At 62.5% G+C, this 13,638-nt stretch overlaps 1 protein-coding gene across 1 annotated transcript in view; it reads right to left on the reverse strand.

The window, feature by feature from the left end:
* Nucleotides 1-13,638, reverse strand: part of LOC101082970 (calpain-8) — a 42,468-nt gene that overhangs the window by 15,947 nt on the left and 12,883 nt on the right. The window contains 9 exon segments of the mRNA XM_045049254.1: nt 109-343; nt 346-405; nt 3,005-3,165; nt 3,722-3,796; nt 5,678-5,763; nt 7,107-7,196; nt 7,953-8,121; nt 8,716-8,849; nt 9,493-9,611. Of these exon segments, the coding sequence (XP_044905189.1) occupies nt 109-343; nt 346-405; nt 3,005-3,165; nt 3,722-3,796; nt 5,678-5,763; nt 7,107-7,196; nt 7,953-8,121; nt 8,716-8,849; nt 9,493-9,611 (1,129 nt within the window).

Genomic DNA, 13,638 nt, shown 5'->3' on the forward strand with positions numbered 1-13,638 from the left:
GCAAACTTTAAGGAATTACACATCTCGACGTTAACAGCAGAGGTGTAAGCCATAGGAATGAATCTCTAATGGTGGAATCCAAGCCTCAGTAGAGGCATTTAGGGGAGCAAGAAGAGTGCTTGATGAGAAATATCCAAGTGATAGGAAAGACGCACCCCGATTACTGGCCAAAACATCCCAAGCAAGACCCCCCCAGTGTGGAATGAAGGACGGCCCAGCTCCGGAAGTACCTTGTAGACACTGAGGCCGGTGCTGAGCAGGCCCTGTCCTGTCCTCTCCCGTCGCCTGCGATTCTTCTGCAGCAGACCCAGCAGCACCGTGCAGCGGGGCTCGCCGAGCCCCCCTCCTGGCCGTCATCCACCTCGTCCGGATGGATTTTGAACTGGGGATTGGTCCAGTGAGTGGCTGGAAGTCACCAGGAGATGGTGGCGGGGGAGGAGGGGAAGGATACGAGGGAAGGGCTGGATCATCGCAGAGGACGGCAGCCGCGTGTAGGCAGGTGTCCGCGAGCCGTCTTCACGGGGTGCTCAGCCTTCCCCTCCCTCCCCTCCCCCTCCCACGCAGCAGCAGACACATCCCGTAACATCGGGAAACCTGGCACGGGGGCATCTGAGCCACCGGGGGCCCAGACATGCTGGACTGGGAATATTTGAGGTCCGATGGCCCCGGGGCCACACCAGGACTCTGGTAAGTAACCTCCCTGCCTTCCCCGGGGAATCGGTTAACACCTGCTGTTCTCAGCTCCTGGCCTGTGGAGACAGGCCCACCTCCTTGAGGAAGGAGGTTTGGGGGAGGAGTCACGCCCCAGGACAGGCTATAGAGACAACCTGTCTGATGGGCATCTGTCCATTCGCAGAGGGGGCCCCTGCCCCAGATCACGGCCCGAAGCAGCTCGGGGGGCTGAACGTCCATCCCCTGGCCGGGGCCTCCCTATGTGGCCGGGGTCACGCTCTCGCTCGATGGCGCAGGAGGGGTAATGATCGGCAGCTAAGAAGCACCCCTGTGGCACCACCTACGGGTATTTTGAAAGACCGCTTCACTTCCGACTTGACTCTTAAAACTCTCTCAGCGCGCGACTACACAAGTCAAGGCACAGAGAGGTCAGATGGGTCATCCAAGGGCACACAGCGTTCCATGACAGAGTAAAGTGGCAGAGCGCAACCGAAGAGGGGCCTGATGGGCATCTCCACGCGGGGCCTCAACCCCTTTACCCAAGCGGCACCCTGGGGGGGAGGGGATTGGGGGGGCTGGGCCCTGGGGGGGAGGGGACGGTGGGGGGCTCTCACATCCTCTGGGGAAGGGCCTTCGGGGGGAGGGGAGAGTGGGGGTCTCTCACATCCTGTGGGGAAGGGCCCTGGGGGGAGGGGACCATGGGGGGGGCTGGGCCCTGGGTGGGGAGGGGAAGGGGGGGCTCTCACATCCTCTGGGAAGCGCCCTGGGGGGGGAGGGGACAGTGGGGGGACTGGACCCTGGGCAGGGGAGGGGAAGGGGGGCTCTCACATCCTCTGGGAAGCGCCCTGGGGGGAGAAAACGGGGGTGGGGGGTGAGGAGGGGGGGCTCTCACATCCTCTGGGAAGGGCCCTGGGGGAGGGTATGGGGGGGCTCTCACATCCTTCTGGGAAGGGCCCAACTGGACGAAATGACACGGCCCACGCAGGGGACCAAGAACCACGGATTATCAGTGGTGATATTACGTACTCGACCCCACCTTCCCAATCCCCACGTCAGGACTGTTTATTTAGGGCACAAGTGTGTGGATTTCAAAGGCAAACCCCTGTGGCTTCAGGAAGCCATTGCAGAAGGGCGGGAAGGATGCAGAGGTGACGGGGATTGTGTGCAGAGACCTCTGTCCCCCATGGCTCTGAGCCCCTAAGTGATCCTTGCAAATCTCCCAGTATTCTCTGAGAGCTTGCTAATGGCGAGCATATTTAATTTCTCCCAAATGCAACCTTACCGCAATCCCTCCATTTTTTGTTCACTCCTTAACGGAACCGGAGGAACAGAATGGGCCGTAAAAATACTACACTCCGTTCACGGAACACTACCCAGTTTACAAAGCGCCTTCCGAGGTGGGTGTTCTCACGGTACCACGAGGCTCCGGAACCCAAACGACGCTCCCAGGGCCCGGCACCTGTTCAACCAGGTGGGCGCCCGCTGTCTCTGCCGCCAGAGTGGGGCTTTGGGTCTGGGAGGGGGGTGACGAAGGAGGAGACGTGGCCTGCACGCACGTGGGACTTTATTACGGGGCCGCGTGCACAGCACGACACAGCCCTGGCCCAGCTCTGCCTGGGGGGGGGCCGATGGTCTCCACCAGCCGGTGGGGGCGTAGGCCTCAGAGCAGGGAGGGCAGGGAACCGGGCAGGGGAGGGTGGGGCGCCGGGGAGGGAGGGGTGCAGACAGTGGGCTTTGCTTTCCTCCACTTCTCCTTAGAGACGTGCGGTGGGTTTCTCAGTGCGCCCGTGTGTCGGTGCCGTCCTGGGAGCCAGGAGGGCCCCCCACCCGCAGCAGGACGAGGGCCCGGGCGTGCAGATGTGGATGGTTGTACCAGGCTGTCCCCACCGGGGTGGGGCTCCGGTGGCCCCGGGAGAGGGCGGAGGGGCCGTCCGGACCCCCAGGCTCAGGCCCCTCCGCCTCCGTGTCCACTGCCCGCCCAGGCGCACAAGCACCCTGGGGGATGCGGTGTGTTGAAGCAGCAGAGGTTCTCGGAGTCGGGAGGCTGTCCGCCAGGGGCCGGGAGGAGCCCAAGGAAAGGGCAGGGGGCCTTGGCACCGGGGGCCAAGGGCACATTAAACAAGAAGGAGCAGGCCCTTGGGGGGCGGGGATGGTGGGGGGCCTGAGGACACCCTGAACACGCAGAAGCTGAGGGACGGTGTTAGCTGGGCTCAGGCCTCGGGTGGGGGGCTGCCGGAGCCCCCAAGCCCAGGGAGACGCGGGGCCTGTGCCGGGAGCCAGCCCTGGGAGGGCGCACCAGAAGGGCCTGGGCCCCCTCGGCCCTCTGCCTCACCTGGGAAGCTCGGGCAGCCCCCGGCGGTGGGGCCCCGCGTCCAGCGGCCGTTGAACAGGACCAGGTTCCATTTGTGCAGCTGGTCACCGCTCAGGGAGTCCGGGGACAAGCTGCAGATCTGCAGCCGGGAGAACTGCCTCGAGAAATCCGAAAATGACATCCTGGGGCGGAAGAGGCAGAGGGCTGGGGGTCAAGAGAGCAGGGCTGAGAGGAGAGAAGGGGGAGCCTGCGGGCAGGACAGAGGGGCGGCCGCGGCCGGCTCTGAGCCTCTCTGCACCCGCGGGGGTGCTGTCCGAGTCCCTGCTACTGTCAGCGCCTCCGTTTTATCAGGGAGCCCCCCTCCGCCCCCGGGCGCAGTAAGGACCAGGCAGAGACCCACCCGCATGCGGGTGCTGCCTCCGGGCCGGCCACTTGGGAGCCTGAGCAGGCGTCCTCCGACCTAACTCCAAGCAATGACTTGCAGACACGTCCCCAGGCCACGTCACGTTCATGGCGTCCCTGTCACCTGCCTCCGCCGGCCATGAGGGAGTCCCCCTGCCTCACTGCTAAGCCCAGCTTAGCGCTTTGCCCAATGAACGGATGCGGGAACGTGGGAGGACAGGCCCAGACAGTGCGTCTTCGATGCTACAGACACGCAGGAAGGGGGATAAAGGGGGGAAGAACAGCCCCCAAGGAGACCCTGTCGCATTCCGGAACATTCCCTCAGACGGCACTCACCAGAACTCCCCGTCCTCGGCTCTCTTGTCCAGCTCCTCCTTCCGCCTGGGATCGATGTGATTCCACTCTGGTGCACTGGTGGAAATCATAAAATTAGGTTTTTAAGTTTATTTATTGATTTTGAGAGAGAGAAAGAGTGTGAGTGGGGGGAGGGGCAGAGAGGTAGACAGAGTCCCAAGCGGGCTCCGTGCTGTCGGCGCAGAGCCCAAAGCTGGGCTCGATCTATGAACCTGAGCCAAGATCAAGGGTCCCACACTTAACCAACGGAGTCCCCAGGCCGCCCTGAAATACTTTGAATCGAAGCCGAGGTGGTCGTCCAAGCAAAGTCACCTGCAGAGCACGCTGTTTAGAATAGACAGATGTCCCCCGAGGGCCACAGACAGACGGGAGCTGAAGCCCAGCAGGCAGAGGCAGAACAGACAGTGGGGGTGGGGGGCATGCGCCTGGGACAGGACGCCGGCCGGGGACACTGACCCCACGGCACCTGCAGGGCGACCTCAGTTGTGCGGCAGGGACTTTGCCCTAAGTTCACTCTCGGGCCCCTTCCCGTGTCTGACTGAGGCTCCCGGTCCAGAGGACAGGAGTGGGTGGAGAGAAGAGGCCTAGGGAAGCCGGTCAGGCATGCAAGCCCGTGGCCACGCCCCTGGCCACGCCCACACCCCGGTCTACGCTCGTGTCCACGCCCCACCCACGTCCACACGACTCTCCACCCCCACACTCCCTGGCCACACCCCTGTCCACACCCGCGTCCACACCCACACCACACCTGCACCCACACCCCCGGCCACACCCCTGTCCGCGCCCGTGTCCACACCCTCATCCACGCCCACGTCGTTGCCAGGTCCCCGCCTGCACCCTCACCGGCGCCCATGCCTCCGCTCGGAGTTGCCCCAACCTCCGAGAGACTGAGAGCCGTCAGGCAAGGAGCCGGGCTCAAACAAGCCCTCCGGCCAAACAGCCGTCGGCCAAAACGGCCCAAACTCGGAGCTTCGGTTCGTTCGGTTTCTGCCCTTTCTGGGCCGTTGACAGAAGGGAGGTTTTGGGTTTTGCTCAGGCTCAGGCAGGGGCATCAGAATCTGTGGCCCCAGGGACACCTGTTTCTGGTGGCGCACACCTGAAGGGAGGCAGGCAGGTGGGCACTGGTGACGTGTGGCTGCAGGTGCCAAAGGCCCCCCAGAGCCCAGCGCGATCATGGAGCGCGGACAGCAGGCAGCTCCCTGTCCCTCACCAAGGTTAAGGACGCACGGACAGCACGCGGCTCCCTGTCCCTCACCAAGGTTAAGGACACACGGACAGCACGCAGCTCCCTGTCCCTCATCAAGGTTAAGGACGCACGGACAGCATGCAGCTCCCCCCCCCCAGGTTAAGGACGCACAGACAGCACTCAGATCTCTGCCCCCCCCCCACCCAGGTTAAGGACGCACTGACAGGAGGGAGGGGAGTTCATTCCCATTTCCAGTGGCTCCTCGTCCAGGGCGGGAGGCCTGCCTGAGGGGAGCCTGTCCGGTCCTTCATGACCTTGCCGGAAGGACCAATAGGAGTCCCATGGTGAGTGAGAGCCTCTCTCGCGTCCACCCACCACTGCCTGCTGGCCCCTGGGGGTGGACCCCACTTCCCAAGCTTGGCCTTTGTCAGAGACCATGGTCTGTGGGTTGGGAGGCGTCGACCTGAGGGTCTGGCCTCCCTTGGGGTCACCGCGGTGTGGCAGTTGGGAAACAGGCAAACTTCAGTGACAAGCAAAATTCCAACCCAGCTGCCAGATCTGCAAACGCCAGGCAGAGACCCCACCATGTGCTGTGAGCTGTGCCTTCCCAGCCCGGAGCCACGCAGCACGCTCTGAACAGGCTGCTCGTGGACGGAAAGTGCCACGGTGCTCACGGCGCTTTTGGTCTCAAGAGGACCGTGTCCGCGAGCCGCCCTTGCAGGGGGAGGCGAGGACGGAGAGGGAGAGCCTACCTGTCACTCCACGCCCCCGTCCACTCCACTTCGCCCCACGGGTTCCGGAGTCTGACCAGCTTCTCGGGATGGCCCCAGAAATCCACCTGCAAGGTCCACGCGCGCGCGAAAGCACCTGAGCTGCTGTGTCCGGGCTGCCCCACCCCCACGTCTGCCCAGAGGGGGCTCCCACTCAACTTTCAATGCCCCTAAACAACCACACCCTTATTTTAACACATTTTCAGGATGCGGCCAACTGCTGTTTTCCACAATTGGGTTGGACACGTAGTGTGTCTAACAAGTTGGTATCGGCTAGAACGAACCTAACGGTGACAGGCGCCCTCCAGACAAATGCCAGCAGCATGGCAGTCAGCACTCACGGAACATGTGCTCCGGACTAAGCAGGGCGCTAATCGGTTCAAGGGCATTATCACCTCATTTAAACCTGATGGGGGTCCTACGAGCTGGGTGCTGCTAGCACCTGTATTTTGCAGCTCAGAAATCCTAGACTCAGAGGGTTAAGTTATCCAGGGTCAGCAGGTGGTGGAGGGAGGGTGGGCATCTGGGCAGTTGTCTCCGAAGCCCACACCTCCTGCCTCCCTGGTGGTTACTGAACACTCACTAGGAGCCCTCATGCCAGTATTTGCATCCGCACACACAGACACGACGAATCATTAGGTCCTCGGCGTCCTGCTTTCCTTTGTATCTCCCATGACACCCAGCCCTGTGCTTACACATTCACGCTCCATCTGTACTGGAGAACTGGCTTCACTAAAGAGGATGTTTGTGGGACACAAACGCATGCAACGAACACCTGTTTCATTTTAATAAATAACAAAAACTGAGATACCCATCGCATTTCCCTTTTTGCCTTGGCCAGCGGGAAACCCAAAGCAAAATTCATTTCTCAACGGTAGCACTGTCTTTTGCCTGGATCGTCTGGTGTATTTACCCTCGTGCTATGGTGTGACAGTGTCTGTGCTTTTCTCTGTAAACAACTGCAAATCCTTTTTAGGGAAGTGGGCAGAGTCCAGTAACTAAAAATACTGAAAACCACAGCCCCTGCTTTCTGCTCGGGTTGGAGAGTAGGGAAAACCCGTGCTCCTTCCCGCTGTTACGCCCCGTCCTGAGAGCAGACATCACTGCCTCTATCCCCTTCGGGGTCGTGCGGGTTTCCACCCCTTCACCTGTATACACACGCTTGGGATGAGTGTGGAATCTGACGATTTCTACACTTTCTCCAGGGCCTTCCCCCACCCCCGCCCCCCAGGCCGCATCTCCTCGGAGCCCACGGAGCTGTGGCTCGCACAGGCCACGTCATCCACAAGGCCGGAAGGGCCCTTGCTGTGAGTGTCAGGGGCAGCCGGAGAGGGACCTCGGGGGGCAGGCAACCTCCCAGAGGTGGCCCCTGCCAGGGCGCCCTGGGCGCATGCAGCCTCCCCGGTTCTACCTCTTCGACGCCAGTGACCGAGTACGCGTGGCTCTTCACCAGCTTCTGGCAGGTTGTGGTCTCTGCTTCTGCCTCGGCCGCACTGGAGACCTGAGGGGGAATGAGGACCCTGATCCTGACCCTGCCCGGGTGGCCCCTACGGGGCTTTCCAAGGACACGCCACCCAGACGGGCCCCGTGCGGTGCTGGGGCGCAGGTGCAGCAGCGACCTCAGGGAGCAGAGCCCTCCCCATCCCGCCCCTCCAAGCAGGCGCACAGCTCCAGGCTCACAGCCTCCGGATGCCCCCGAAAACTGGGGCGTCACCTGCTCCCCGAGGGTGACCCCGTGCCGCCGATCCAGGACGGCTGCTCTGAACAAGCCTGGTCCCCCCCCCCTTTCTCTCCAGGCCCTGCGCCGTCTCTCCACCAAAGACACACTAATGCAGAGACGTTGCGGAAAAGTGCGTCCGTCCGTCCACGCCGCCCCAGGGCCTGGACGGCCAGCACCCTGGTTCCAGAACCGCTTCCCTTTTCCTCAGGGGTCCCAAAGCCCGTCGAGTATGTCCGTCATTTATCTGTTTCCTAAAGCCCACGGTTACTCAGCAGAGAGGGGGGAGCACAGGAGGGAGCTGGGATCCGGGAGCAGATCTCCGTTCTCAGGGCTGCTCCCCGGTTAGTAACTCCTCATGGGAGCCCCCGTTCTACCCACTAATCAGGTCCCAACCCGCCCCCGCGCGCTGGGACCCGTGTGTCACCAGACTTGCCCCTTCAGCCCGGATGCTGCTCTGGCCCAAAACCTCCTGGCCGCTCGCCTGCCCGGCCCCTCGCCTGCCGCACGAGGGGAACAGAGGGGCCCGCGCTGACTCACATCAATGGAGCAGGCCAGCAGAGACCCCGCGCGGAGGGCCTTCCGGATGATCTGAAACAGGCCGGCCGGAGGCTTCCTCAGGTCGTAACACTCACAGATGCCGCCTGTGAGATCCTGCAACCCCTCCACCAGAGACCCTCCAGTGAGAGCCTCGTAGGAGCCGTTGAGCCTGTGAAAGAAGGAAAGAGCGCGCCATTCACAAGCGAGGGGACCGTGGGGGCTGGGGCTGGGACGCGGCGTGGACCAGAAGGTAAGGGAGGGCCCTCTGCCGAGTCTGCTCTGGACCAGCAAGGTGCGGGAACGAATGCCAGGTCATCTGTCACCAAGCCGCCCACTTGCCCCTTTAAAAGCAAAGTTCAGCCTCTGCACAGCTGACCCTGGGGGCAGGGAGCACAGGCCGGGATGAGGGGGCCCCTCCCTCAGGCTGGGAGTCCCCCAGGCGCCTGCTCTGGGAAGAGGGCTGGAGGAATGGGGCTGGAGGACAGGGAGCCAGAAAGTGACACACGTCAGATCACACGTGGGGAGCCCACAGGACGGGGGGGCGGCCGCAGGGCAGGGGTCAGCATCTAAGTGCCCCGTCTACTCGTCCTCATCACTCCTGTAAAAATACGCCTGGACCTGGAAGGGAGCGTGGGGCCCAAAGAGGACAAAACTAGGCACGGAGGCTGAGGGGCTCGCCCCCGATTCATGCGGTCACAGGGGACAGAACTGAGCTGTGACCTCCTGGCCCCGAGGTCTGTTCCTCTGGCTCCTGGTCACTCACTTGGCGTAGGCCTTCTCCAGCAGGGCGCCCCAGAACTCGCCGCCCGTCCCAGAGCGAAGGAACAGCAGCTCCCCGTCCTCGGTGGGCAGCCTGTCGTCCACGACCACGTCCACCCACTCGCCGTACCGCCAGAACTGTAGGCGCACAGACACGGGGCAGCGCCCCCCCTGAGCTCCCAGCTCCCGCAAGGGCGGGCCCTGGTCTTCCGCACCCACGAGAAAGCAGGAAACGCAGGAGGCACAAAGTTGCCCACATGGTGCAGCGGGCGACCGGGCCCCGCGCCCCAGGCCCCTCACCCAAAGGGGCTTCCTCCTCAAGGCCACACAGCCGGGGAGCGCGGATGCGTGGGGGCCGCAGTTCTCAGACCCAGGGGCGCGCCAGAAGCCCCCGGGGGGACCGCCGGGCCCCCAGCCCCCCACAGATTCCTTGGGTCTGGGCGGGAGCTGCTCCTGGGCCACGCGGTTTGCACAGTGAGAACGGCTCACGCGTGGACTGTTTTCGATAAATACAGCACAGTCCTGAAAATGTGTTTTCTCTTCCTTATGATTTTCCTAGTAACATTTTCTTTTCTCCGACTTACTTTATTCTGGGAACACAGTGTATAAATACACGTAACACACAAACTACGTGTGAATCGACTGGTTACGTTATCGAGACGGCTTCAGGTCGACAGTAAGTTAAAAGTAGTGACATTTGGGGGGGTCCAACGTCATCCACAGATTTCCGGCTGCACCCCAATCCCCACACTGTTCAAGGGCCACGAGCAGAGCATGATACCTGGAAATGAAAGATCCCCGCGTAGTTTTGCTGGAAATCCTGGTCTCTGGGGACAACGCGGTAAAGCAGCTCTTCGTTCAAGGTGAGGGAGGCCAGGGCCGCCAGGAGCCAGCAGTCACCTGCGCCGTGACACGGGGACGCTGGTCAGGCCGGCCCGCAGGGTCCCTGCCCTCTCTGACCCTCACTGTCCTGTTCAGTCCACCCTTCAGGGTCAGATGGACCCTGGGGTCACGGTGGCCCCTGCACCCTCCCTGGGAGTCCTGGGAAGTTCTCTGCTCCCCCCCCCATCCCTGAAAATTGACCGTTTCACCTCCACGCACCCAATTGGTGGGGTCGACAGTGGAAAGACAGAAAACACGCGAACGTGACCCACGTCTCCAGCTTTCCTCCTTCCTCTCCTACCAAGAACCTGACCTCCGGTCAGACTCGGATGTGCACGAGCGTGCCCTCGCCTCCCCCTGGGTGGCTGACCCCTCGGTCCCTGGTCCCCCGCCCAGCCACACGTCACTCTGTTCCGTTGTGTTTCCCGAAGAGCATATCTAAACCGCTCTGTGCACCTCGGGGTCACGGTCAGCACCCCGTGTGGACTCAGAGCTCCTTCTGCACGGCAGGTGCTCAGCCGAGGCGTGACCCCGCCTCCCCCCTCAGGTGGCACACCCTCCTGGAGCCCCAGCAGGGATGTGGATTCCTTGTCTGGCATCCCGCGCAGGTGGCTGGCCCATAGTAGGGTCTCAATAAGTGTTCGACAAAAATAAATAAGCAAGTGACGGAATGAATGAATGGATTACATCTTGTCCTTGTGCAAATCCTCAGGAGCACCTTCCATGTTTGCTCCTGAGTCTCCCGGGTCTGTGGGGAAGCGAGGCCCCAGAGAACATGCTCTGGGCCCACAGATCCCACCTCCGCCAACGTCGGGGCCTTTGCCCCTAAACCTGGGGGCAGGGGGAGATAACAAGGGAAGTCACCCTGGCCTGTGCCCCCGGGGAGGGGTTGACAGGGTGGCCACTCCGGGAGGCAGGTGCTCTCACGGCCAGGCGCCCCCCCTCCCCCGCTCCCTCTGGCACTGACCTTGCTCCCGGCTGCCCGCCTCCGACACCTCAGACATTACAAGTCAAGTCACGGAAACTAAGCGTCCCTCAGTGGCTGACATCAAACGGGGCTGCCCAGCTCGAGGAGGTTAATCTTCCTTTCATCTGCCTCAGTCCTGACTCTCACGGGCCCCCCCTCGTGCTCGCGCAGAGCTCAGAGTGCACGGGGTGGATTCACAGGCTCTGGGCTTCCAACCAGCCCCGGTCAGGCGTGAGCGGATGCTCTTTCTAAGGAACACGCCGAGCCAGGATGTTCCCCTTCGAGAGGCTCCTGGGGGGACATGTATTCTGTTGCTCAGAACTTTCCAGCACTTGTTTGGGGACCTGCCTTGAACCCGGGGCCACATGAATCTCAAGAGGGACACAGCTGTGATCTGTGGCCGTGTTCCCATTTCCAGAAGCAGCCACAAGGCTTCGGTGACAAACAAGGCGGGCGGGAAAGAGGGGGAAATTGTGACGGACAAGTCCCTCCTCGCCAGCCACCTTCCAGCAAGGTCCGGCCGCAGGAGGGGCAGAGTTTGGAGCAACGAGGCGGCTGGAATTGGGGGGTCCCGGGTCTCTGACCTCAGGGGAAGTCGGGGGCACCTGAGCTTCATTCCTCCCACTCTCACTCAGGTTATACTGTAAGGGGGCTAATGTCTATTAAAATAACAAAGTGATTTTTTTATCCCACCGAAATCAGGACGCCCGGGAGCCCTCCACCCCTGCAGCCACGGGCTTCAGGGCCACGAAGCAGCAGGCAGACCCGAGCCCTAACGATGAGGCGCTCTGTCAAAAGAGGCTCTAAGTCCGCGAAGAGACAGCCATCCTGAGTCAGGCTTTTGACACAGAAGTCGCTAAGTCAAAAATTCCCTTGACACGTCAGAGTCAAAGCCTGAGGTCTGAACACCCAGTGTTACTGTGTTACTGTGAACCTTGCGTGTCAAGAACTCGGACACCGAGGGAGAAGGGGGGCAGCGTCTGGGCCACGGGCAGGGAGGAGGTGGGAGGAAGGACGGAGAAAGGTGAGGTGCCGGAGCCCCTGCAGGGGCCCCTTCAAAGCTGAACAGCAGGAAGCAGAGGAAAGAGCAGAGGGGCTGAGACAAAGCCACAGCAGGGGGGGGGGGGGCGGGACTCTGGGAACAGGATGCACAGAGCCTGGGGGTGGGGGTGGGGTGGAGAGGAGGGAGCCAGCCCGGCCACCGGGACGCCCCCTGGGAGCCGGGAGGGAACAAGGCAGGTGAACCCCCGCCCCCCAGAGCTGTGGTGGCTGCGGGGTCGGGCGTGGGAACCCCGGGCTGTAGCAGGAGAACCTCGAGGGTACAGAGTCCCACGTCCGGGGACCAGCCCAGGGACCACACTGGCACCAGCCGGCCTGTGATGCTCTGACGTTTATAGTAACGAATGACAATCAGCCTCGGACCTGTTTCTGGGCTCAGGGCTCAGGAAACCCAGTGTCACTCTTCGGTTTTGGTAACCCAGGCTGAAGCAGTAGGAGACAGTGTCACTCACTCTTTTGTTACGGTAATGAGGTGGCTTTGAAAGCTCCCAGGGGAACGGAGCCCTCAGTCCCCCTCCCCCACCCCGGGCAGGTGACCTACCTAACTGGTTGCCAGGGGAACGGAGCCCTCAGTCCCCCCTTCCCCCCCCCGCCCCCCCGCGGACCTGGGAGCCCATCATCCCCCCCGGCAGCCAATGATCCTATCCATCAGGCGTCTGTCACTGGTGCACACATGCAGATTCGGGGAGACCGGCGCCCCCGCCCCGTCCCCACTTCACCCTGCGCCTCTCCCCCGTCACTGTTCGTGAGGTGCATCCTCTTCTAGGAAACCAGCTCCAGCGAGTAAAATGCTTGCCCGCGCAGTGAGAGCCGCTCCGGCACATTGACCCAAGGAGGGGTCGTGGGACCTTCCCACCCCCAGCCAGTTGGTCAGAAGCACAGGTCAAGCACAGGACTTGAGCCTGGCGTCCGGGGCGGGGATGGTCTCGTAGGGCTGAGCCCGGGGCTGGTGGGTCTGACGCCACCTACACAACGTCAGAACTGAGTTGGATCACAGGACGGCCTGTGGGTGTCGCAGAACCGCCCGGGGGAAGGCCACACACGGGACCGCAGTCAGAAACTCGTGGCCCTTCTCCTCCCCCCCAGGGGACGGGGTTAGCCTTCCTTGTGTTCAGGCGTCTCGGGGAGGCTGGGGAGGGGCTGGCCTTTATGAAGCAAGAAAGCGCCCCCAAAAGGGCGACTGAATGAGGAGCGTTGGCCCAAAAGAGATGGGAGCCCCTCAGAGACAGGGCGGAACCCCTGTAATCGGACGGTCTGCGATCCCCCCCCACTCGTGGTCAGGGAGCCGGGGTCCCGCTGAGAACAGCGCAGGGCGTGCAGGGCTTTGCGCCACCTTGTAAAAGTCCACCTTCAAGACTCGACGGCGGCCGAGGCCTCCGCCTGCCGGGGCCGTCACCAGCCGGTGCTGCTTTAGCTCTGCCTCTGGCGCAAAGCCAACCGGGCCTCCTCCCCTCCGCGTCTGGCGCCTTCCAGGCCTCCCGCACAGTTCCCAGTCTCCCCCGGCTGCACGGACAGCCCAGTGGAGGCGGGCAGCGGGCCCCGACGCTTTCGCAGACCCCAGGATAAAATGCTACCGGAATGAAATCACGTGGGTCGGCACGAAATTGTCAGAAGTGATTCGAAAACCCGTGTGTTGATTACTGGGGAGAAGGTCTCACGCCTTAGCTGTTGCGCAACGACATTGCACACGGGGAGAGCGGAGACAGCCGGGTAAGACCAGAAGCAGACGTGGCTCTCTGAGCCCCTGGATCCTGAGTGAATCCCGCTGCGTGTGACAGAATGCTCAGCCCACCCCAGGCCACGGTGACGACCCACACCGCCCCCAGACATCGCACACGTCCCCGGGGTTGGGGGAGGGGCATGCTGGCACGGGGAGCGGGGGGGCTGACAAGCCAGAGCCCCACGGGAGGGGTCTGCGCTGGAGGGAGGTCGGACAAGACAGCTTGATGTGGCTCTGTGGCAACACGTCCCTGGTGGTGACAACGATCCTTCTAACCCCGTCACTACAGAGTTTTCCGG

This window comes from Felis catus, chromosome F1 (assembly GCF_018350175.1).
Source record: "Felis catus isolate Fca126 chromosome F1, F.catus_Fca126_mat1.0, whole genome shotgun sequence".
NCBI classification, from domain to species: domain Eukaryota; kingdom Metazoa; phylum Chordata; class Mammalia; order Carnivora; family Felidae; genus Felis; species Felis catus.